The 24,151-nt window shown below is 41.8% G+C and overlaps 2 protein-coding genes across 3 annotated transcripts in view; both read right to left on the bottom strand.

Annotated features, from left to right (window-relative positions):
• Positions 1-524: 524 nt before the first annotated feature.
• On the bottom strand, positions 525-18,803 carry cfap36 (cilia and flagella associated protein 36). 2 transcript variants are annotated; one of them, XM_080781686.1, is made up of 11 exons: positions 18,405-18,803; positions 16,644-16,708; positions 15,493-15,594; positions 12,230-12,344; positions 11,997-12,084; positions 8,649-8,808; positions 7,851-7,949; positions 6,261-6,384; positions 4,789-4,940; positions 4,367-4,531; positions 527-1,261 (listed from the first exon to the last, which is right to left on the bottom strand). In XM_080781686.1, exons 1-11 carry the CDS (start codon positions 18,517-18,519, stop codon positions 1,178-1,180), a joined length of 1,269 nt encoding a protein of 422 aa, XP_080637812.1. In that variant the 5' UTR covers positions 18,520-18,803; the 3' UTR covers positions 527-1,177. The 2 variants fall into 2 exon arrangements, with proteins under 2 accessions (XP_080637813.1, XP_080637812.1); XM_080781687.1 differs by lacking the exon at positions 7,851-7,949 and having other exon boundaries at positions 525-1,261.
• Positions 18,804-19,791: 988 nt separating this feature from the next.
• LOC308328849 (inactive phospholipase D5-like) overlaps positions 19,792-24,151 on the bottom strand; it is a gene marked incomplete at its 5' end in the record, with an annotated part of 108,224 nt that continues 103,864 nt past the window's right edge. Inside the window, one exon of the mRNA XM_080782956.1 lies at positions 19,792-23,503. Coding sequence (XP_080639082.1) covers positions 22,995-23,503 — 509 coding nt within the window. The 3' untranslated portion in view covers positions 19,792-22,994. The remainder of the gene's footprint in view (positions 23,504-24,151) is intronic.

The raw sequence follows: 24,151 nt of genomic DNA, 5'->3' as shown, positions 1-24,151 counted from the left end.
GCTATTTCCCGCCTAGCTAGACAACGTGAGTCTGGCCTCCGTGCATGTACGTGATCGTTTTTTAATTTACTTCAGGTGGCTGAATTAAACTGCGTTCGCGTTTGCACAATTTACTGTTTAACCCGTCGTGTAAAATAACCTAAATCTCACTATATCCTATACTAAAAAGGAAAATAAGGATAAGGACATTTAACACGATGTGGCAGAATTCCCCAAATCATTATTTGACTGAAGGCCAGCTGCCTTGGAGTCTTGGACACAGTTGCATTAAAGCAGCAACACAGACACAGTAATTGGCTAAACACGGTATAACGTCATACGTGCTTTGACATTTTCAAAAGTTGCCCTTCTTGCTTTGTGATTTTTTTGCCAGGTGAAGCCCAAGCCTGGGGCCGAGGCTAAGAGAAAATAGGCCAGGCTAAGGCTTCACCTGGCAAAAACAACCACAATATGAACAATTTGAGTGCAAATGCTTCTGCTGCATGTTCTGACTACAACCCCAAACCATAACCATGATTGAGTTTGTATAAAATTGTATTTATTAAACAGCATACATGATTAATTAATAGGAATCGGTGCATTATTAACATTATTTAAAGTGAAGACACTAGATTAATTTGGGTTTACTGCATTCCTTGACCACATCATTTGCCAGCACAGTCTTCTGGTCCAGTCCGTTCCTCGCGTTGCCTTTCACAGTGCAGTTTGACTACAGTGAACTAGAACTGACAGCGGCTGACTCCTCTTCTTGGGAACACTAAAGACAGTGTGATACAAGACTGTGAACTTGTGTCTAATGGTACCATTATGACAGAAGAGTCCCATAAATTCTGCCCTTTCACCTGCTTCACATGGTTATTCTATGGAATTCCAAGGATTCATTGACACCTCAAATCTAAACGCCACATGGTCCACTTATCTGATCTCTTAATTCTTGCCCAAAGTGATGAAAATGCACAGAGGACAATGATCCCCAATAACCAACCCTTCATGCCGCCCCATCAGGATAGACAGTGATGAAAACGCCATGGCCGTTTCGTTGGTTGTCAACAGAAGGGAGGGAAGGGCCGGTCTGAAAGATCCGGTGGAAGGAAGGTTGTGGAGTTATGGTCCACAGTACAGCAACAGTAAATAAATATCATTTTTTGCAGTAGGAGACAAGAGAGGTGGGGGGTTGTTATTTCTTGATGACTTCCTCTTTCAGCTTCTCGGCCAGGTGTTTTCTCTTCTGGAGCTTCTTCCTCTCCTCAGCAGTGATCTCCTATGGAGATGGAGGACAGGGAAAACCAGTCAAGACACAAACAAGAGTCTCGCCTGCCGAACTGAGCTCCTCTGAGCCTCATCACTAGTTGATACTGGGATGCATAGAGAAGACCACTGAAACAAACACGCACAGGAATGGCCCAGGTAGCACACAGAGCAGCTCAACAACTTTTCAATGCTGTTTGCTAGTTTTTAGCACCCTGAGCACTACAACAGTGCAAAGTCCTATTGTAATGCAAGGAATTACTATTGCTTGTCCAAAACAATAGCATTTCCAGGGGCCTAAAGCGCTCACATCAGAAGTGGTGAAAGATGTATAATTTCCTTTGACTCTTGGTGGGGAAAAATGGCTCAATGGCACCTGCTACAAAATGTCAAAAATGATGTAGTAAAAGTTATCAAAAGCTTGTGTTTTCATCAAATAGTGTGGCTGTGGTGAAGCATTGAATGTCCACAATTCGATGTGTTACAAAGTGCTTTGTAACACAAAACTTCACATCATGAAGAGTAGTGCCCTGAATACATCTACAGTAGGTGGGGGGCTAGGGGAGGCTTTAGCCTCCTCTGGTGGAGGCTTAGCCCCTCCGATGCCCCCCTTCCCCACAAACCCAATTGACTGACTAGCCTCCACTCTAAATAGCCAGCCCCCCCCCATAGAGTTCACCCCAATCAGAATTTTCTGGAACCGTCACCCACAACCCTAGTCATTTTAGTCATAATTGCAACAGCTGTCTTCTGAAAACCAAAGCTTGAAGATTTGAAATAACTGAATCATTTTTCATTCACCGAAAACTGTCTCCGAAGTCTGTTACTCCCCAGCAGTAGAAATTAGGTGGCTCAGCTTTTCTCCTATCGAAGATGGACACTAGGTTGGTAACCAACAAATTAGGTAAGACGTAGAATGCCAACTCCAAGCATTTTATTCTAGAGACAAGTGGACTCAATAGAGCGCCGCAGTCCCCGCCCCCTTTCAGAAAAGCGAGTGGCCCAGGAAGTGAAAGCCCCATGCATTCTGCCATCGGCACTTTTAATATAATTTATTTAAAGACGGTTACGCCGCGGACAAAGCCAATTCGGATCGTGACGAATCATGACAATGAACACAATATTTTGGGACGATCAAATCATTAGAAAGAAGAAAAGAAAGTCAGGAGACAACACTATTTGTTTTATTTTTCGTCTTATAAATTATTTGATCGGCCCAAAATATTGTGTTCATTGTCATGATTCGTCACGATCCGAATTGGCTTTGTCCGCGGCGTAACCGTCTTTAAATAAATTATATTAAAAGTGCCGATGGCAGAATGCATGGGGCTTTCACTTCCTGGGCCACTCGCTTTTCTGAAAGGGGGCGGGACTGCGGCGCTCTATATCACTGTTCTGTTTGGACAGTGTCACACTCATTTTGGAGTGCCTCTTTGGAGGTGTACTGGATACATTTACATGCCACTTCATGTGATAAGAAAAGCTTTACATATACAAATAACTTAACATGGGATACAGTGAAAAGGAGCCAACATTCTTTACACTTCATGGAAAAGCTGTGGATTGTCCTAATAAGGAGAACTTTTTCTACAGGGAATTGTACATTAGTGTTAGAAGTGTGTGGGAGTAAGTCAGAGGGAGCAGCAAAAAAGCTAATTACAGCAGCACTATAAAATAGGTGACACATGTGCATGTCTACATTTCACACAATCTTCACACTTCTAATGAAGCCTGCTTCTGGACGAAGTTGAGAACCCATAGAGCTCCATTAGAGTGCAAAGCCTGTGCTCATAGAACTACAGTACGCAACTATAGTTATTCACACCACTCCAAAGCAGCTGGGGGGTCACCTTCTGTTTTGGAGGTGGGGCAGCATGTTGTGCTGGTGGCGGAGGTGGGGTACAGACCCCATTCTTCTGGGTCTGGCCCATTGAGGCCAAATGACAGGCAGGGAGAGAATGCAGAGCAAGAACCCAAAGCAAGAAATCAAAATAAGAATGACAAGCTGGGAACAAAATATTAGTGCGACAAGAGATAGAAATCAATTGTAATCTAGAATGATATGAAATTAAAAGAAGAAAAGAAAAAGACAGAAGCACCACACAAATGATATACATATTTGAGTGAAAGTAAAAGTTAAATTAAAATCAGGGATTGAGCCTGTGGCTGTTGTGTTGTAATGTATTACTGTATGCCCTGTTGACTGTTACCTGTACATTTCAAAATTTAGCTAATTGAACGTTAATCAGTACAAAAGGTGGGTTAAGTGGGTGTGTGGTTACATTTAAATATGTACCGGTAATTGTTTATTACTGCTAATTTTAAGCTGGATAAAAACCTGATTTGTTTCTACCCATTGATATTTTTGTACCCAGTCCTATCTTCATATGCCGACGGGAGTGGGACCAAGTCCCACAGCTGCAGTGAGTGGGAGGTCACAGACGGGGCTGGTGTGAGAGTAGTTGGGTCATATATAATAAACCTTCAATCCTCTGCATTTGTTAGCTAGCTTTTACATTAAAAATTAATAAAGTAAGCAATCAGCCAGTAACTGTAACAGCTTTATCAAAATGGAAAGAGTAAATAGTTCTGTTAATAGTTACAGTACCACAAAAAGTAGTTGCATTACAGTAACCAATGCATTACTTTGGTTAGATATGCGATTGTCTACCAGTATTGGGAATACTGCTAGACAATCACATATCTTTTCTCGGGTCAGCAGCTGCTTAATTTCACCTGACACCTGAGGCGTTTCAACCGGGAGGGCATATGAACACGCACGAGGAACATGGTATCCCTTCAAACCTGCTCCTTGCTGAACAGGCGCCCTTACAAACCTACAGGAGTTGCTGCTAGTGCAGTGGCAGAGAACTTCCTCCCTTGCCGGCTTCCCAACCACGAACACAGACAATTGCGTTTGTTTTAGCTGGAGGCCCCGTGGACGACTCTAACCCCAATTGACATTTACCCGGTAACTATGAATTCTAACAGTATTATACAAGTACAAGATCCTGTGGTGGTATGGATATGGCCTGGATACAGCGTGCTCAATTCGCTTTGACTTTAATCAACTGCTTTTCTTTGTTTCTCATTTTCTATAAAAGGTTGCTGTATTTACCGGGATAGCAGGTGCTGCTGTAGGGCTGACAGGCTGTGGTTCTTCCGCCATCACCGTCTGTTTACTTTTCTGTTGTTCCTTCTTCAGGGCCTGCAGTTTGTCTCGCTGCTGACACAGATACAGAGCCCTCTGTTGGAGCTGGTCCTGCTGGGATGCTGTCAACTCCTGCAGGAGAAAGAAGACAGGCACAGAGAATCATTACACACACAAGATTTATGTCTATTGTCAAACTAAGGTATTCAGGCACGTTCACGTGTAAAGTGACCAAAACCGTAAACTAAAATTGTATGTGTGGTTCAGATTCAGAATGCTTTGCATTGCACTTCTATAAGATGTTGTACCTGTGAGGTACAATTAATCATCACGGCCATAGATGCAGAGACAAAACACAGGCAGAAAGAACCAGACGAAATCCGACTCACAGTGTATGGCTTTGAGATGCCAGCCTCCTTGCGTGCCTCATCCAGCCAAGGCACGGCAGCAGTCTGACTGTTACTGCTCTGCTGTTTGGTGGGGCTGACTGGGAGCTCGCCACCTTTTACTGGAGCCCTCACTGCCGGAAGAACTTTGGGTTCTGTATACAATCATACACAAACATTTAAACAATGACCAGAGCAAGTATCCAGAGCAAGCAGTAAAGCAAGAACAAACAAACAAAAACAACCATTACATTATTTATAACACAGCAACTATATATATTTTTTGTTTTTCAATGAAAATAATATTGTCATTACAAGGAATGTGGTGTACATTTCTTTGTTTAGACTCAAGGTAAATTTGACCAGTGTTTCCAATAGTTGATTGAAGTCTTGGAAGTGCATACTTACACTCTAAGGACTCTATCGTATGCCATGCCTTACCCGGCATTAACCACAATCCGTGAATTATGCATTTAGGAGCTTCCACTATCCGTAAATGGTAAATTGCGGCCACGCAACCCACTATACATTTTGCCGACTTCTATATTTGCGGTGGAGGTGTGTTCGCGGACGTGTTGATGCGCTTTCCTTGCCCACACAGGTTTAGGACAGCGGAAAGCGCCTCTTCAAACCACCCGCAATGCGAATTCCGTTTGATAGAAGGTTGCAGCTGCCAATTTTGCAGAACATTCACAGCTCAGAGGTCTCGTTCTGTCTTAATTCTCTACAAATCTCTGTGATTGTAATTTTACTATAATCAACTGAGTGTCAATATCTTGTGTCCATTGTGTTTATATAATTGTCTATTCAAAGAAGTTATTTGATTTGTGCCGTTCATTGTACTCGCTCATTCAGTTTCATCCATCCATTGCGCCGCAATTATTTAATGGATTACAATAATATAAAATTCCACATAATCAGTAACACGTAGATGATACTTGTGTCAACCAAATGTGGTTTTATTGAAAGGCAATTAAAGGCTAGATGGTAAGGAAGCAACAGGTGTCCTTTCCAATGTTACAAAGTCCCTGCTTTATTGCGAGTGAGACTGTGTTGGTCACGGAGTGGATGATAGATATAGGAGCTAGCCTACTGGACACACAAAACAACCCTCTGTATCAATTGTAAATTTATAAGGTAGCAAGCGCACTCTTCCATGTGCCATAGTGTAAGGCAACATTGCACTGAGCATAATGGGTAATGGATAATGGATTGCGCAGTCTTCTCTTAAAGGGAATGGCATGTGTCACGGTGATTGGTTTCATTACTGTCGCCCAAACCACACCTATGCATAATGTAATGGGTAGATAGCCATTTTTACGGGAAAACACCTCTCAGGCAATGCTAAATCCCAAAATTACGGATTTAGTCGTTGACACAAGATAGGTGCTTATTCTGTGTTATGTCAAGCCATGAAACAGCGCGTGCATATTCTGTTACAGAGACTGAGTTGGAGACCAGGAGAGGTGATTCACCTGCGGTGAGTTTGGAGGCAGCAGAGGAGGAGGAGCTGGTCTTGGGTGGACTCTTCTGCCCTCCTTCTCCTCCCCGTGTGACGGGCGCCATGGCCTCCTCTGTCCTGGCAGGTTTGCAGCTGCCCTGCAGGAGGTACCAGCAGTCTTTCAAACGGCTGTTTCCAGTACCACACACAGACACACAACAAAAAGGACTAGCGGCTAGTTATTGGTCACTGCTGCTCAGGTATCTGTACAGTACAGCTACCTGGAAACAACGGTTCTCAGGAAGACTCGAAGTGAGTGCTCGTCTAAGTTGAATTCAACACTTCTACCAAACAATACATCTGTCTACTTTTGAGTTTCCAATCAGTTACAAATGGCACCTTTCATTTAAATTTCACATTCAAATTACTTTTTCATGACCGCAGTGTAAAAAAGAATGGTTTAACACAAACTTTCAAATGCAACCAGTCTCATCCTTCTACAATGTTCAAAAACAGCATACAACAATGTGATGACCAATAATTTACCTTCTTGACTTTAGAGAACCATATCTCAGAATTTCAGATATTGAGTTACATGTATAATCTATCTATAAATGCACCAAGTCTCTGTCTGTCTGTACGTCTGTCTGTGTGTAAGCCTTGCTGAGCCATGAGGCCCATAGGGCAGGAGCCCATCTTCTGTTTCTGTAGCGTGAGGCAGCTTGATGTACAAGTACACCCCCTGACCTTGACGCTAGTATGTTGCAGGGACTTACCCCCAATCCAACCCTTGATGTTGAGTGTCAAGCAGGGAGGCACTGTGTCTCATTTTTAAAGTCTTTGGTATGACCCGGCCGGGGATTGAACCCCGACCTCCCAGTCTCAGGGCAGACACTCTAACCGCAAGGCCACTGAGCTGGTTACAAGGCCACAAGGTCTGTGTGTAATCTACGTAAATCGAGAACCATTAGCCCCACCGACTTCAAATTCGACACACACGTTCCACACCACTCTAGGGGGTGCACTGCCCGGTGTCGAGTCGGTCGGACCCCCCCCCCCCCCAAAGGCCTCTGCCCGGGTGTCATGCTCATAGAACGCAGTACCACGCCGTGGTACCAGTCATTTTTTTACGTGCACGCGCAGGGACGGAAACGAACCGGTGCATGTGCGTGCACGCTAGAACGTGTCCCCCTAGATTCAAGAGAAGACGCACCTAATCAACCTCGCGTCACCAGACTTTCCAAGACGCACCAAGTACCCAGTGTTCTAGGTTTACTGGCGCCCCCCACCCCCCTTTTTCACACCGTGTCAAGTACTGTGCCGAATCAAATGGCTACTACTTTGCATACGGTAAGCATGCACACTTACAGCAGTAGGCTATGGCTCCAGTAGGCTACTGCTGCTGTGAGGTGTTCTGCACTGACTGCACAAGAATGCCTCCTCCATCAAAGAACAGATTAATTCGTCCAAAGCAAACTTTTTAGTTTCGCTATAGTGTGCAGTAAAGATGTTTGTCTGACTATTTTAAGTCTACTTTTGTGTTTGTGTCTAAAACTCTCACACACTATTTAACAATAGGCTTAGGTTATATCAGCTGTTCTGTGTGCATGTCAAACATGATTACCGTAGAAGCGTTTCCATTGACTATCGGGGGTTGCTTCTGACTGCTACCCTCTGCCTTCTCCTCGGGTTTGGTCTTCGCATGGAGGAGCACAGAAGAGGACTTCACACCAAAGGAATGAGAGATTTGAGAGTAATGATGGAGGCGGGAAAGTTACTCACAGGAAACTGACAAACTAAAATAAAAGGCAGCTGCAAAAGGCCTCAACCGCAGGGTTGGGGTCTCAGACAGTTAAGATGTGATTTAGGGCTGTCAGGAGTCACATTTTTATAATCTTCGATTGTTGAAATTGCCATCATTTTTATTTATTTATTCCTGATGACTGACCTCCTGACTTGATGTGAAAACAAATGCTTTTATCACGTTGCGCATGCTCAACAATAATGTTTGAGTGCATCCACTGCACACTGGCAAGTTCATATGTATGTCGGTGCCACCAATTGTGTCTGTGTTGTGCATGCTCGGCCTCGTGCCTGTGTGTCTGTGTGTGTGTGTGTGTGTGTGTGTGTGTATGCACTGAGACTGAGACAGACAATGTTGGTTCAGAGCAGCAGGCAAGACTCCCACACCCCATAAACTTGACTTAAAAGTAAATTATGACAACTATGTAACATTCTTTATCACTGACGCTGCAACGTCGACCTGTGGCTATGAACGTCGCTGGGGACGGTGGATAGAGAGCCCATTCTCCTTAGGAAACGTGCAATGGTTAGGGCTGTGGAATGGTGGAAGGATCTCGCTATCATGTTATAACGACTACAAAACGGGTTCACCTGCGACTCTGCGAGTAAGGATACTTACCAGGGCAGCGTTACTCTGTTGGCTGGGAGTGGAAGTGGCCCTCTGCCCTCCGCAGCTCTGTGCCACTGGCTTGTCTGAGCCACTGGCGGATGCAGAGCCTAGCTCTTCCTCCATTAGAAGTCTTCGGGACATTTCCTCATCATACTCCTCCTTTGACTTCCTGAAGAGCAAGCAATAACAGACATAGAGACGGAGAACAGAGAGCATAAGACCAGAGTGAAAGTACCAATAAATAATGCTTATCACCTCGTTATCCATAGGTGAGGCTAGAGCCGCTAGACAGAGAGTTGGCTCAGTGCTACATTCAAAGTAACCCAGTCACTGAGATGTGCTCTATTGTCGCTTGCTCGTCATCAGCAGGGTGCTGCATCACACAGTGGCATTTTAATTTGATTTAATACCAGCTTAAATTAGCCATGTTGTGCCAGACAGTGAAAACTACCATTGCGTTATGGCTTATTATAGGCTGCTAATAAGAATACTACAAGCATTGAATAAGCCAATAATTTAATAATTAAATGTAACAAAGAAAGAGTCAATAATTTAATTTGAACAATAGAAAAAGCTATATTCTGAGTCTGACTATATGGGAAAAGGGGTTTTATGCACATTTGCTGTCAGCAACATTTTGATTAAAAATCCCCTCAATAGCCAAATCTGATGGTAGTTTGGATACATTTTCACGTCCTTAAAGGCAACAGTGTTTAATTCCTTACATAGAGGGCGAGTCATTGAGAGAGCCATTGAATGAGAGTAATTACCCTTCCTGGACCCTTGAAGTTAATGAAGCCAGTGGAAAATATCATCTCAAATGTATTTAAGAAGCTTGTCCAAATACTAAGATTCGGTAAATGTGATTGTTGAAAAGGTAATGCAAAAAAGGCATTGTGTTCCCACACAATGGATTGGCGAACACTAATCACTTTTACCGTAACACTGATTAGCACTGAGCCTGCCCTGCTGCAGCCACACACAAAACATCAGTGACGAACAAAACAAAATACATAACAGACATAACATAACATTACAAAAGTGCACACATAGTGTGGTTAATCCAACCTCTCACAGTCACTGCTGTTTCAGAGCCTCGTTCAACATTTTAGCTGATGCTGGTACAAACCTGATTAACTAAAACCTGATGTACTTCTGCCCAGAGGGCAGAGGGAAGAAGTACAAACTCTCCATTCAAAACACGAGTAACATCACTGACAATTATTTTAGCCTGTTTTAGTATAGACTGCAGAGAGAGGAGTTGTCTTACCCCTATGATCTTCCATGCAGTCTGCACCAATCTGAACAATTTGGACCTCAGTTGCACTGAGAGATTGCCGAACGAGATGATGGATAAAGGCAATTAACTGCTCACTGCAGGGCATAAACAGCAGCACCTTTTATACATACTATACGTGCATAAGACTATACTATACTACTAATAATAAGCCTACAATCCAATCCAATCCATGGAGCTGACCTGTTCTGACATTCCATATGATGATCTGACCTCATCAAACCCTGTACACTCAAGACACTGCCCCTGCTGCCACCCTTAGATCTCCATATATGGAGCTGACCTGTTCTGACATTCCATACGTTGATCTGGCCTCATCAAACCCTGTATATTCAAGACACACTCCATGTACGGCCAGTACAGAATTAATTCCATATGTTGATCTGACCATCCATGCCAAAGCGCCATTGCTCGCCCAGCAGTCTGCAGTCAGGGCGTCTTACTGGTAAAAGCGGTTAATAAAAAATGATATGTAAAAAAAATGTGCTTCTTTCGGTTAATCAAAAATGTATTGATTGAAGAACCTACAAAAAGTATCAATAGTTGCAGCTATACGTCATTATAGGCAAATAGTTGTAAAAGGTATTTCAAATCTACAAGCTCATATGCGATGAGTTGTGAGCTTGTACATCGGCTATGTACTTTCTGAGTAGGGCTTAAGTGGATATAGTCCAGATTTTTGGTGCTATTGCAAATACATCTGCTAGTCATTTTCTACCATGAATTTAACTACCCAATTCTTCTGAACTGTCAAAGAATTACACTGAAAATCCATACTGCATAAGGGATGTTTACGCTTATAGTTTTCAACAGGCAGGTCAAGGTTCAAGGTTCAAGGTTGTCTTCACTGCAGGACAAAATACTATGTGATGACAGATGTCAGAACATGAAGAGTGTAATTTGAATGTGAAAGTGTGAGAGGGTAGATGCACAGCCTGTGAAAATTGTTAGTGAATGTTTATTTTTAACACTGCTAGCGGCACGGTTCTAAGAACGGTTGTGCTGGTCGGTCTGTTGGACCATTTGTGGATTGCCATTTGGATGAACGTTTTCCTCTAGTGCCACCCTCAGGCGAAAATGTCAACTACAGACATACAAGATATCTTATAAAGTTTACTGATTTGCCAAGCCCATGGCTTTTCCGATAGCACCACGCATTCAAATGACCACTTGTTTTCTGTTTTAAAGACACAAAGTGTCTTTTTAATATTAATAATAATTTATTATATTAATTTCACTTTAAACATCACATATATTTGTCATGAATTAGATCAATGGGTTTATGCTCAGGTTGTATTTGAGAGGACACTGACTGCAAGTGCATTGCAGACAGCAACAAGCAGTTTAAAGCTTGAACAGGAAGGAAGCTTTAACTTCACTAAATAGGATACAGGTTCACCATGGCCCATTTGCTAATGCAGGCAACACATTTAAGTGTGGCCTGATACAACCTCCACAGCCTAGAACTGCTAATTTCCTGTTTTAGATCAACGTGTAGGCTTGTTCCTCTAATTCAAACTGAAGCTGTCATACCACGATCTAAAGCCTTGCAAACACACCACTAAGCCCATGTAGGCTGCACTAGTCCAGATCCCCAGGAGATGATTCACCATTGGCTAGTAGCCAAAGCAGTCAGGTAAGACAAAGGGGATAAAAATACTATTTTTCTGCCTGTTTAGTGTCAATCCCTCAAGCCAAATTTAGCGGTGCCCTTAAGGAGCTTAGCTTTCTGCGGTGCCGATAGACATGGCATGTTCTATTTGACAAGGCTGTCCCTAGCAAAATCCCATTACACAGCAGGGCTGCTGAAGTGATGGGGATCCTCGAATGCTTGACAGCAAATGAGCTGCAATAAGAATGCAGCAACATAAAGTACAACAGGCACGGGACTGGCTTTTCTGGTAAATCAACAATCAAAAAAATAACTTAAAAGAAGGCAGTGCATCGACATCATGCACAATATAGCCACTTAAGGGTATATAACCTAATCTGCTGTACCTAATCTAGTGAATCGTGGACATTACCGTACATGGTATGAGGTATAATAAGGTGCGTCTCACCTGAGAACCTCCTGCAATATCTTCATTTCCTGCTGCTCCAGCTCTGACATGACATCCACACCATCTGTCAGACACTCTGGAAGAGCTCCTACACACACACATATACACACACACACACACACACACACAGTTATACAGCACTGTATTTGGGTGTGTAGTGCCGTGTGTGAGTGAGTGAGTGAGTGAGTGAGTGAGTGTGTGTGTGTGTGTGTGTGTGTGTGTGTGTCTCCTACCGTTCCTCTCCTTGATGACCCTGAGGGCCTGTATCTGTAGCTCCATGTTTTTTTGGACCATCAATGAGCGGAACATCTGGAAGTCATCTGTGGCCAGAACCGGCTGAAACACCATCTGCAGAACATGACCACCATGGTTAGAACACCTGAATACTGAGGATTCTATTGTGCTTCATGACAGCGGAGAGGACAACTCCAGTCCCGTTCAGCGCCCACTTTTTCTGACACTTCATAGATAAGGAGGCAGATTGTCTCTATTGTTAAGAGCACTCCTTGCTCAAAAGCACTTCACCGTGAAGAGTACAGGTGTCATTCAGCATTCTATAATGGAGTAGACAAGGCGTGGGGAGAATTGGGGAACCTTGCAGTCCATTCTTATATAAGTGTGCCAAGCATGCCAACATTTTGTGTGTTATAATGGATTATCTGACAGACTTGTTAGATAATGAGTCACATAAGTTCCTCTGACGGAACAGCATGGTTCAGGATTCAAACCTACGTGGTTCACTCACTGACAAGTATAAAAAGGTAGGTGGCTAGCGCACATCCAGTTCCTGTCTGGTGTTGGACTACGGTAAGTACAGTGAAGAGAGGAGAGTCCGCACAGAGGTTTGCTCCAAGGTGTTTGCTTTTTATTCAATACACCATAAATAAGACACAACGTTTCGGCCGTGAACGGCCTTCATCAGGTGATAGTCGGCAGTATATGTGACAACTCCCTTTTAAACCCAGTCGTCACATCACTCACTGACAGCCCTCGGCAGGGGGCACTTCTGGCAACCACCCAATATTATTTAGGGTTATATTATCTTCTAAATAGGGCTGTTAAAATTAGTTAATTCATTTTGTTAATTAATTCATGGAATTAATGCGTAAAAAAGTTTTACCGCAATTAACGCAGAATGACCAGCCCAATACATCCCATAATTCCAACCACTCTGCAACTAGTCGTCTGGTGGTTGATAGATCCAAAAAATGTTCCAAACAAGATGGACAGAGAACCTGTGTGTGGCCCTATCTGGATGGGGACAGAGAACCTGTGTGTGGCCCTATCTGGATGGGGACAGAGAACCTGTGTGTGGCCCTATCTGGATGGGGGAAGAACACAAGATGGACAGAGAACCTGTGTGTGGCCCTATCTGGATGGGGGAAGAACACAAGATGGACAGAGAACCTGTGTGTGGCCCTATCTGGATGGGGGAAGAACACAAGTCGGTTATTGCCAGAAAGGCTACAAAATGTATACGTATAGGCAGTGGCTCCGAAAAATGTCTCAATGGAAGTGTAAGCAGACCATCTCCAACCACTGCAGGGCTATTTATATTGGGTTTCTTTATTTTTATGATTTGTACTTTATTAATTTTATTTTGTATATAAGACATTGACATAGACAAAACACAACCAAAGAAATACATAACAAAACGATATAACAGAGTTGCACAGAAATATCCCACACTCCACCCCAGGCCCAATTCCAGACATAATTGGATTAACATGCAGTAGTACTCTACTATACATATTTGGTTAATGTTTTATTAATTAAAATCAGCTTCTAGAAATCTTTAGATATAATATAATGCTAACCAAACTATTCTGGACAATTGTAAATTACCACATCTAACATACTGTACTTTTTGCATTCTTGCAGAAGCTAGTGTATATTAGTGCTCTTCAGCCACTGCCTTTGCCACTCTCTCTCTCTTTCATCTCCCACCCCCTCTCTCAATCTCCCAATGCTTCAGTCTAGGGTCTAGGCCTACCTTACATCCTGTCTGAGTAACGTAATCACAGCAGAGAGCTTTTCCTGGCACCATCAACTACTGTAGGTTCATCGTATGGGTCATGTCAACTCACTGGCCTCTTTTTGATGTCTATCATCACAGAGATCCACTCCAGTCTTTCACTTTCACTACCTCTTCAGCAGACACACACCAATACCACTAGCGATGTTTTAGCAGATCTATTTAAAATTGTATGTTCTTTTGCTTGGGCTCATTTTACAAAAATGCCTGTAAGATATGAGCCATTAAAGACATTTGGCGTTATCATTCTTACTCTATCTGACCTTTTCTTCCTCTGTTCCTCTCACTACTGATATAGTTGAACAAAAGACTCCTATAATGTTGCCATGTCCTAAATATTAGGATGGTTAGGGTGACCTGATAGCCGATTGGATAGACTGCATACTACAAGGGCTCAAATGACAGTTCAGTTCCCAGCCGGACCATGTGTGTCAATATATGTTCCTGTCCCTCTCTACACTGTATATATCTAATCAGAACCCCCCCCCGGTAGATTCTCATCTACCATCAGGTGTTGCTGTGACAATAAACCTTTAAATTGTAAGTAATGAAACCAAGAGTTGAGCGGACAAAATTGGAAATGGAACACAATCAAGCTGATAAATAGGTTCTCTCTCCTGATTGAATAATATCACCCAAAAAGTCAAATAAGGAAGTTGTATACAACGTAGTTTCAGGAGTAGAGGCCTCCTTCTGCTTATCATGGCCACTCCCCGCTCACTATCTCCTTATCAACATCACCTGCCTTCTTATCAGCCGGCCAATCCCCGTCACAATCACCACAGTATAAATACACCTGCGAGTTACGAGAAGGCCTGTATTACAGCCAGTTTGTTACACGGCATCCCGCACGTACGTGAGATGTCAAAATGAATTTGAATAAAAAACAAATTATGCAGCCTATACTGTATGTATCCGGTCTGGATCGCATCTTGGTGAACTCTTGCAGTCGATTTGACAGTCGATTTTTAAAAAAAAGACTCCTGTAGTGTGAAATACATAACAATCGGATGACTCGCCGACAACTTTAAAACTCCTACAGTCTGTAGGGGTTCATAACTATACAGTGACAGGGTCATAGTGCAGCAGGACTCAGGGAGATAGATCTGTGTGATCTACCCTGAACAACCCAGCAGACATACAGTACTGCTGACCACTAAGCATAATTATGAGAAGAAGGGTTACTCTAAGTGCCTTGTTAAAAACAGTCAGTCAGTCTAAGGCTTAATTTTTCTATTGACTCTTGACTCTTATTACAAATATTGTTTAGCATTTTCACCTGAAAATAGTAAGTCATGTCAACACTTTTGTCATTTTTCTCAAACTAAAAAGTATTATGCAGCATAGTAAATAAAAATAAAAAAAATAGAAGATACATAAACATAAACGTATCCAATCCTCAACCCTTCATTTGTTATTTACGACAACAAACAGTATTTTGTGGAACAAAGCTCAGGGTACCTGTAAGGTTTTTGACTTGGCAAAGGGAGAGGTGCAGGCTTCCAGAAACTGTTGCTCATTGATGCCAACCTCCTGCATGTAATTCTCCAATAGCTTCTCCACCTGAACAAAGTAAAGCAGCTTACATTATCCCACACTGTTTAATGAGCCAGCAAAAACGATGAGTCATGGGGAGGCAATGGATGTTAACTATGGCACAGAAAACAAAAAAGGGTCATTTTACTGTTAGGCCTAATCATAATTATGTGACATAATCACAATAATATTTAGCATAATCGTCATAAGAATGATTTCCATGTAAAAAAAAAATATATTTTTTTTTTGTTGAAATAGCAGATCTACAAGTTCAAAACTATTTCCAGGTATTTTTTTTATAGTATTATATTAAAGTTATTACATTTGTAAGTTTTACAAATCTGCCCTGTGCACCTTTTGTTTAGAAAGCCCAAAAGCCAAACAGAATGTCATTTTTACAATGTTCCAAATGTTCAACAACAGCAACGCATTTAAACCGTTAATCGCAATTATTTGAGTGACAAGTAAAATGAAATAATGGTGACAGCCCTGTTTACTGTAAGACTGGGTAATATATTGATAGTACATCAATATATTGATAGTATATCAATATTGTGATATGAGACTAGATATCATCTGGGAGTTGGAATATCGTAATATAAGTGTAGTGTATAAGTGGTGTCTTCCTGGTTCTGATCACTTAAGCCTTATTATATACTTTCCAAAACTTCCTAAAATATTGAAAATGGCATTGTTGCCTCGGAAACGGTCGGTGGCGTGACGTCACGTCACCCTATAAAGTATGGCTCAGAAGACCCAAGAAGTGCCAAGTCAGAAGCAATAGAAAGAAGATCTACAATAATATAATATAATAATATACTTTCAAGCAATATAAAAAGAGGTACCCTAAATACACTGGGCTCAAGCATTCCACTCCCTCCCCCAAAATTACACCAGCCCTTTGAGCTCCGTACTGATACAGGAAATCGTCATTACAGGCATCATTTAACAATATCAATAATATCACTTTTAAAAAGAAAATATTGTGATATATGCACATAATGGCCCATGACTACTTTGAACTTGTTAAACTGGGTAAGTAAACAGTTATTGAGTATCATCAGCATTGTACTCACCAACTGCTTGTACTGCTGATGAATTTCTGTGTATGTCAATTTGTTTTCATCTTCATCATCAAAAACTGTGAGAGGGGGGGGGGACAACAATAATTAAATTAAATTTAATATACTATGCACCCAGCATCCATTCTGTCGCTATGTTATGGCAATAAAAAAAATCATAAATGTTTGTTATATTGCAACCATATAGATTGTAATATGCAGTGTTGGGTCAGCTACATGTAGCTTAACTTGCCCAACACTGGTTTTAATTATTTATTTGATGTTTTTTGAGGGGGGAGAGGGGAGTTGCACCACTCAGTTCACACAGGTGTGATTTTTCAGTAACAATTGAGGCTTGAATACCTGCACATACTGTATAGTAGAGTAAGCAATAGGTTTATTGAAATTAATTGATAGGCCTAAATAGCTATTATATGATTTGTTATCTGCAGTGCAGGGCACATGTAGCTGACCCAACACTGCAAAACAGTGAATCATAGCTATAGGCCTATTAATTAACTTTAATAGACCATGCTTACGCCACTATACGTGCAGGTATTCAAGCCTCAATTCTTACTGAAAAAAACCCCACATCAAATAAATAATTAAAACCAGTGTTGACACGTCAGCTACACGTAGCTGACCCGATATTGCGTTATAGGTAACAATGCTTTTGAATGATTGATTGATTGATTGAAGTATTTATTAACAGAATTACAGTAGGCTACATTTCAAGAACAACTCCAAAAACGTAACTGAGTGGACGACACCATATAGCATATACACTTGTTTACAAGAGGATCCACCGTTTTCAATTCATCATAACTGCCTATATACCTATAGCATAGTAATTGTTTCGGGTCCATAACATTACAAGCAATATTTTAATAGAAAAGTTACAAAACCAAGGTTTCCCACTCCCAGTGTCATGGTTAGACATTCAACGCAAATCCAACAAATGCATTTTGACTAGGAATATACCACAATGGCTGACTGACAGTGACTGCATTTGCAGCCATTCTAGAGCTAACTGCCTAACTCACAGACGTGTAGCTACTGTGAATCAAAACCTTTCAAATCACCTTTAAATTTGGCTGATCTTAAAGTGTAATCAAAGCACTCGCAAATGAGGATTAAATACCGACTGTACTTATATATGTCTAAACACTCGCATGGATTGCAGACAGTGTTCCTAATCAGGTATAGATATCGTTATGTAAGTACACCTGAAACTGACTGGAAACCATAGACTGTAGCCTGGAAACATAACCAAATCACAAGTTAGCGTTAGGCTAGCCGCCATATACCATGTAAATTATTTTACATACAGTAAGCATGTAACGTACATCGCCGATCGCCATGATGCATGTCAATGATGTCACAGACGTCAACAGACACACAACACAGCACATCCTTTTCTGCTAATCGTCGTATTCTTTGATTTAGCAGAAACATGCAAGTAGCCTATGCTATGGGGCGTTTAGGTTTGAAGATAGCTGCTACCAAACCATGTCGTATGGCGGTGTCGCGCACCGAAAATAAACCTATCTACAACGTGAGCTTAGATCGGCTATCGTCTATTTTCCCATGCGACGCGCCGATCCAAGTAAACAATCCGGTTGTATCGGACCCATCACCCGGGGCGCATTTATTAGACCATGGATGTCTGTCCAAAAGGAATAATGATGGTCATCAAAATGCTGAAACATTGACTGTCTGTCACAATATTATGATGTACGTGCGAGCGTCATGTGAAAAGGCTATTAATTAACTAACCTGTGCATTTGTTTTCCATGAAATCTGTGACGGGGATGACCCACTCGGGACTACCGAGGTAGCCAGCGATGCTCTCCACCACCCACTCCCTGTCATCCTCCTCAGGCTCAGCCATGTTGGCTGCTGTGGAACCTTAGAACCAACAACAACAACACTGGATCAGCGGCACGTCCCACTCCTCCACTCCAATGACGATGATGCACAGCTCCAGTCCCAGTAAACAGACATTTGGTTCGAACTGATCTACTTTCTTAAACTACTTCATTTGTACATTTGATGGCAGCTAGCCGCTACTGCAATTCCAACACTCTCGGCTAGTCGGTTTACAGTTGTGACAATCTCCACGCAGGGAGGCAGAAATACGCAAGCAGTCGCGGTCGTGGATCTGGGTGTCGAAAACGCGGCCCGCTGCTGACGCCTAATCGGTCTCCAAGGCAACTGTGACGTCAGCAGCACTATACTCCAGAGTGTAGAGCATAGAGTTATATGTGAATAGAGAAGACACCCGAGTTCTCCTCCCAACCACTCAAGAGAGCGCATGAGGCGATTTCACTCCTCCGGCCTACCATTGCCATCTTATTTCAGGACCTCTAAAGTAGTGGTCAGTGGTTTTGGTAATTGCGTAGAGATCCTACTTTATATTAATCATGATCAGGTTGAGGTCTCACCATAGACTGGGTCTCACACGCACGCATGCACGCACACATGCACAGGGGTCACCAGCATGTCCTACAGAGGTCAGGGGTCACCAGCATGTCCTACAGAGGTCAGGGGTCACCAGCATGTCCTACAGAGGTCAGGGGTCACCAGCATGTCCTACAGAGGTCAGGTGTTACCAGCATGTCCTACAGAGGTCAGGGGTCACCAACATGTCCTACAGAGGTCAGGGGTCACCAGCATGTGACTGGGGTTAAAAAAAGGGGGAAAAAGAAAATCACACTTGTGTGAAGTGAGAGGTGCTTATTATCATGATGATCATGCATGATGAAGTCACCCACTTACGTCATTTGCCATTGATTTAGCAATTGACGTTGATGTACAGAAGCATTTACGTCTTACAAAGTTCAGAGACTTAGCCACACACGACATCATACAAAGTCCATAGACAACTCTCATTGAATCTAGGCTTCTTGTATCTCAATGTCATCATACAGTTTGCGTAATGCAATCACATCTGTGGCCCTTTTAACTGGAATCAGATTTAACAGTTTGTTTATGTGGGCATTCATTATTAGATCTTTGCGTCCAAAACGACTGGTAAGCATTAATGTCATTGTCATAATTCTGGTCTGATAAAGCCAATCCCGCGACTACACACACACAAAACAAACCAGGAGACAAATTATAATTTTGTTTTTATTAACAGTAAAAAATAAAATGTGCTGATTCGGTAATTCTGCAGATCGAGTGCAACAACAATGACTGTATTTTTGAAATATATACTATTCTATTTATAATCATGTCTTCTTCTGTGTACAATTCATAAAGGCAAGACATGCAAGCGATAGTCATGCCAAAACAACAAAATGCTGTAAAGGCAGGGCACTTTACAAAGCTTTTACAGAATACTGCAGAACTCCAAAGTCCATCTGTGATGTTTTCCTCAGTAGCCTATTAGAGTTAGGGTTTCATGAAAATGGCTTAAATGACTTTATCCTCTCGAGAGGGAAATACAGGTGGGCGTGCGCCGTGCACATGTGGAACGAGTGGAAGGCAAATTTATTACAGAATAGGCCTATGTTCTGTGGAAATAACATTTTCAGTAATATATTCCCCAACCCCACTAGGTAAACAGTCATACTGCTTCCATATTTCCTGGACAACATCAGTTAGATTCAAGAAGGTAACGATCTATTTCAAATAGTAAACATGCACATTTAGTTGCCTGGATAGTCTCAGAGCTATAACTGAATTAAGAAAAGGCTGTATGTTACCCATGTGCCCTCTAGGTGGCAGTCATAGTATTAGTATAGGTAGGCTAGTAGTACTATTATAGTGGTTCTGACATCAGTGTAACACTTAACATTATTTTGAACATTATTGCAGCACCAATGACTATAAACTGAGGAGACATTTAAAGAGACCAAAAGAAAACTCTTCAATCATATGTCATATATCGACTGAAGAAAGTTGTAGAATATTCTATTATGTGATAGTACATGGATAGTACTATATAGCAGATTGAGATTCATTATATGATTGCCTAATAATTAAACAATCTTGAAAGGAAAATAATGATGATCCCTATTGTATCAATAATGCAAAGTATGTCATGGAAATGGAAAGTGGGTCTAGCTTAATTGAAGATAGTATTTAATGACACTGTGGGTCGTCTCCACACCCCCTTCCAGGCCCATCTGTATAGGCTACACCAAAGATCATACACATTTAAAACATGATAAAATAATAAAACACTTTCTTTTGATATCCACTAGGTGGCAATAGTTAGCCATTGGGAACAGTTCACATTACAATGTAGTCTGACAGGGAGAATATAGATTTTCAGTCAGTACCATGGCCACATACATCCTGTCTGTGCTTATTATTGACATCTTGTCCTGACCCATTGTATGGCAACCCAGTCTAGACAGCAGGTTGCTTCTGATTTGTAACACATACATAGCCGGGGGGAGACCTGTATCACAATAATGCCCTGGATATATTGCTCTGTGGGTTACTACCCATTGTCTCACAATACATTTTATAAATTATATGTGCTTTCGGATGATTAAGATAAAACTGTGAAAACATGCATAGAGATGAAGTGTCTCACTTTTACAATAAATGTATTTGACATGAAGAACACAAGCATTGCCAAGAACATGCCTGGAGAAACGTTAGGGCTGCTAAACAGAAAAGTCAAAGTCCTGCATTTTCATGACAGAGCAAACGGTTCAGTTCAGAGCAAGCACTCTTCACCAATAAACAAATATAAATACCCTACAGTGGCCTATCTCTAACTTGTCCACATGCTAGAAGTACAGTAGCACATACAGGTACAGGCTACATTGGTGCATGGTATTGCTGGCTGCAGGCCTTACCAAAACGGTTTTCAAGCATAACTAAATGTTATTCACAGGTGCATACACAGTAAATCCTAGAATATCAGATTAACTGTAACACTTATTTCTCTGTGTGCACCAGGTTCAGAAGACCCATAGACTGTTGAAATGCACATAAAAAATGTCCAGAGGCATGAGAAACATACAGCAATGGCTGTTATAACACAAAAGCATTATTATTTTTTAATAACCTTTAAATAACTTTATTCATTCCTCTGGGTGTATTTATAAGTACATGTTCAATATTGTGTGACTGTTGTTATAATACCCTATTATGGTATAAGCCCCCATGAGTATTGCATCTACTGGTATCTTACACTGTGATGAGTGGCTGCCACACCTAGGCTATGCTGTGGATGTCATCTCATTACTGTACCATAGCTTAAACACAAGTACACAACATGAGGGTTTGCACACAAAACAAGTGAAAAGTCAGACAAGGAAGTGTGATGTGCTGAATAGGCATGATGACCATGAAGTAAAAAGGTTTTCTGTACAGCACCCTACCTCACGAGTACATCTAGTCCCATAGTAGATTATGTCACCAACGAGAATATAGAATGTTTGCTCAGCGCATGCAGGGCTACTGAATGACAGTAGTGTAGAACACACTGCTCATGGGCAGTTCAGTATGTTTTAAACTATGGGTCAGGGCAGGAGCTACAGGTTAAGGTCTGACTTCTTTCACTGGAAGAAGTGACGTTTCTTGTTTTGGATCAGATTTTAAAACAAGACAAAGCCACAACTCTCTCTTTAGCTGCACTACAAACAGGTGGGAAATTGCTCCAGGATGACATTAAACAGCCTTCAAGACTATTAGAAATGATTAGTAGTGTGCTCAGTGTTCGTCACTAACAGCAGAGATTGAATTATCTGCAGAGCCATTAACTGCACCGTATGGGCAACTTTACACAAAATGGTTTCAGTAAAGAACCAGAACATGCATGTCCATCTTGTATAATATTATGCTACTCTAGGGCATAGTTTGGCATAAGACATTTATCAGTTCCCTTTCCTCACATACTGTACGAGGCATGGGTCGATCAGTCTGTAAAGGGTTATAAATCATGACTGCCACAAAGAGGCATCTGTTGATGTTTAGGAAATCAATAAACTTCATCTGTTCCATGTCGTCAAGACAAATTCACTGAGAGAAGACTGAATAATCATCAGCCGCCCTTGAACATCATAAGAAGTTCCTAGTATACATTGTCATTTATTTAAGATCTACCTCAACTTTGTCCTACCTTTCAGTTTAAACAATCAAAAATAAAAAGGCTTGGATTAATTCTTTATTGAATCCAAAAGTGCAAGAATAGCAGGAGGATTTGGCTTCCTAGGAGTCCATCGTTGTCTCTCTGCAGGAGATATGGTCTGAATCAGACATTATGTTTTCTTAGCATTTTGTCTTCTATAAAATTAGATTAATAAAATGCTACAAAGAACGAAATGAAAGTCCATTGTCAATCATCAGACGAATGTCATTATCCATGTCCAAACATTAAGATAAAGCAAAGCCCACAAGGCTTCACAGGGACACAGTGGACAGCTCTCTGCTGCCGCTGCTTTCAATAGACTGGCTGGGTAGCAGTTCTGCCATTTTGTCATTGTGGTAATTAATTTTGATTTGCACCTGTCTGTTGTCTAGGTGACTGGGTTCTTTATCTTGGTAGCTGCCTATTGGCACTGGTCCACTACCTCTATCCAAGGGACTAATATTGCTTCGATCCTGTTCGTTGCCATGGAGATCGGTATTGTCCCGTGGTGTGTTTTTTATTGGAGCAGGTCCGTTGCCATGTTGATTAGTTTTGATTGGCAGCAGACCGCTGAAGTGGCGTTTTTTGCAGACAGGCACCTTATTACAGACCTTATTGGATTGCAGGGTGCGGGTGTAACATGAAAACCAGTCCCTCTCAAACGCAGCCTTTATCTGCTCCACTATTGTGGAGTTCTTCTCCTCTATGCCCTCTGGCTGGCTGATCACAAGACCAGCTCCCGCGTTGAAGGTGAATTCATTCCCTACCCAGTCAAGGTTACCTGTAAGGATAAAAAAAACAAATAAAGGTAAGACAATGACCAAGTCAGCTGTTGCCACAGTCTAAGACACAGCTTTCTTTTCTGAAGTTTAAGTTGCTTTTAGGAAACAACAAAACAAGTGAAAAACATAATGCCTCAATGATGGAAACGACAAGGGAAAAAAATAAATAAGAGTTGTATAAACAGGTCTGTCTGTCTGTCTGTCTGTCTGTCAACAGTTTTTGGAAAGTCAATAGACCTCAGATCTAAATGGGTTAAGGAACTCAAATCAACGGGAAGCCAAAGAAGTACAGGTGTCTGACAGTATTTGATTATAGTGACAGTAGTGGCCTTTTGGCACTCAGGGCAGCCTATAGCTCCTGCTGGGCTGTCACATCGGTGGCCTGTGAGCCATCAGAAAGCTTTTTTACCTGATTTATTTCAGGCCCTCTTCGTGTGTCTGTCGGTGTCCACATGAGAGAGTGCTATGTGCGCATTCCAGGACCGGGAACACTGGCTAACAACTGTGACCAAATTAAGCTAGGATCTTAGGATCCGTTCTCAAATCTTCTAATAACAGCTAGGTGTGCTGTCCGTGTCATGCTCATTTCAGCACGGCTGGAGAGCTTACAACCAATTGCTTGGTCAGAACTACTACCTGTAGTACTA

This window comes from Protomyctophum bolini (assembly GCF_963924005.1).
Source record: "Protomyctophum bolini genome assembly, chromosome: 14".
NCBI lineage: Eukaryota > Metazoa > Chordata > Actinopteri > Myctophiformes > Myctophidae > Protomyctophum > Protomyctophum bolini.
Note: the sequence above shows the minus strand (reverse complement) of the source record. Positions and strands in the feature narration are given on the sequence as shown.

Excerpts from the sequence above, each read along its gene's own strand:
- cfap36 (XM_080781686.1), bottom strand. The coding sequence starts at position 18,519 with ATGGCTGAGCCTGAGGAGGATGACAGGGAGTGGGTGGTGGAGAGCATC. Across the intron at positions 12,085-12,229 it reads GGTCATCAAGGAGAGGAACG|GAGCTCTTCCAGAGTGTCTG; the intron begins GTAGGAGACACA and ends GTGTGTGTGTAG. Across the intron at positions 8,809-11,996 it reads ATATTGCAGGAGGTTCTCAG|GAAGTCAAAGGAGGAGTATG; the intron begins GTGAGACGCACC and ends CTTGCTCTTCAG.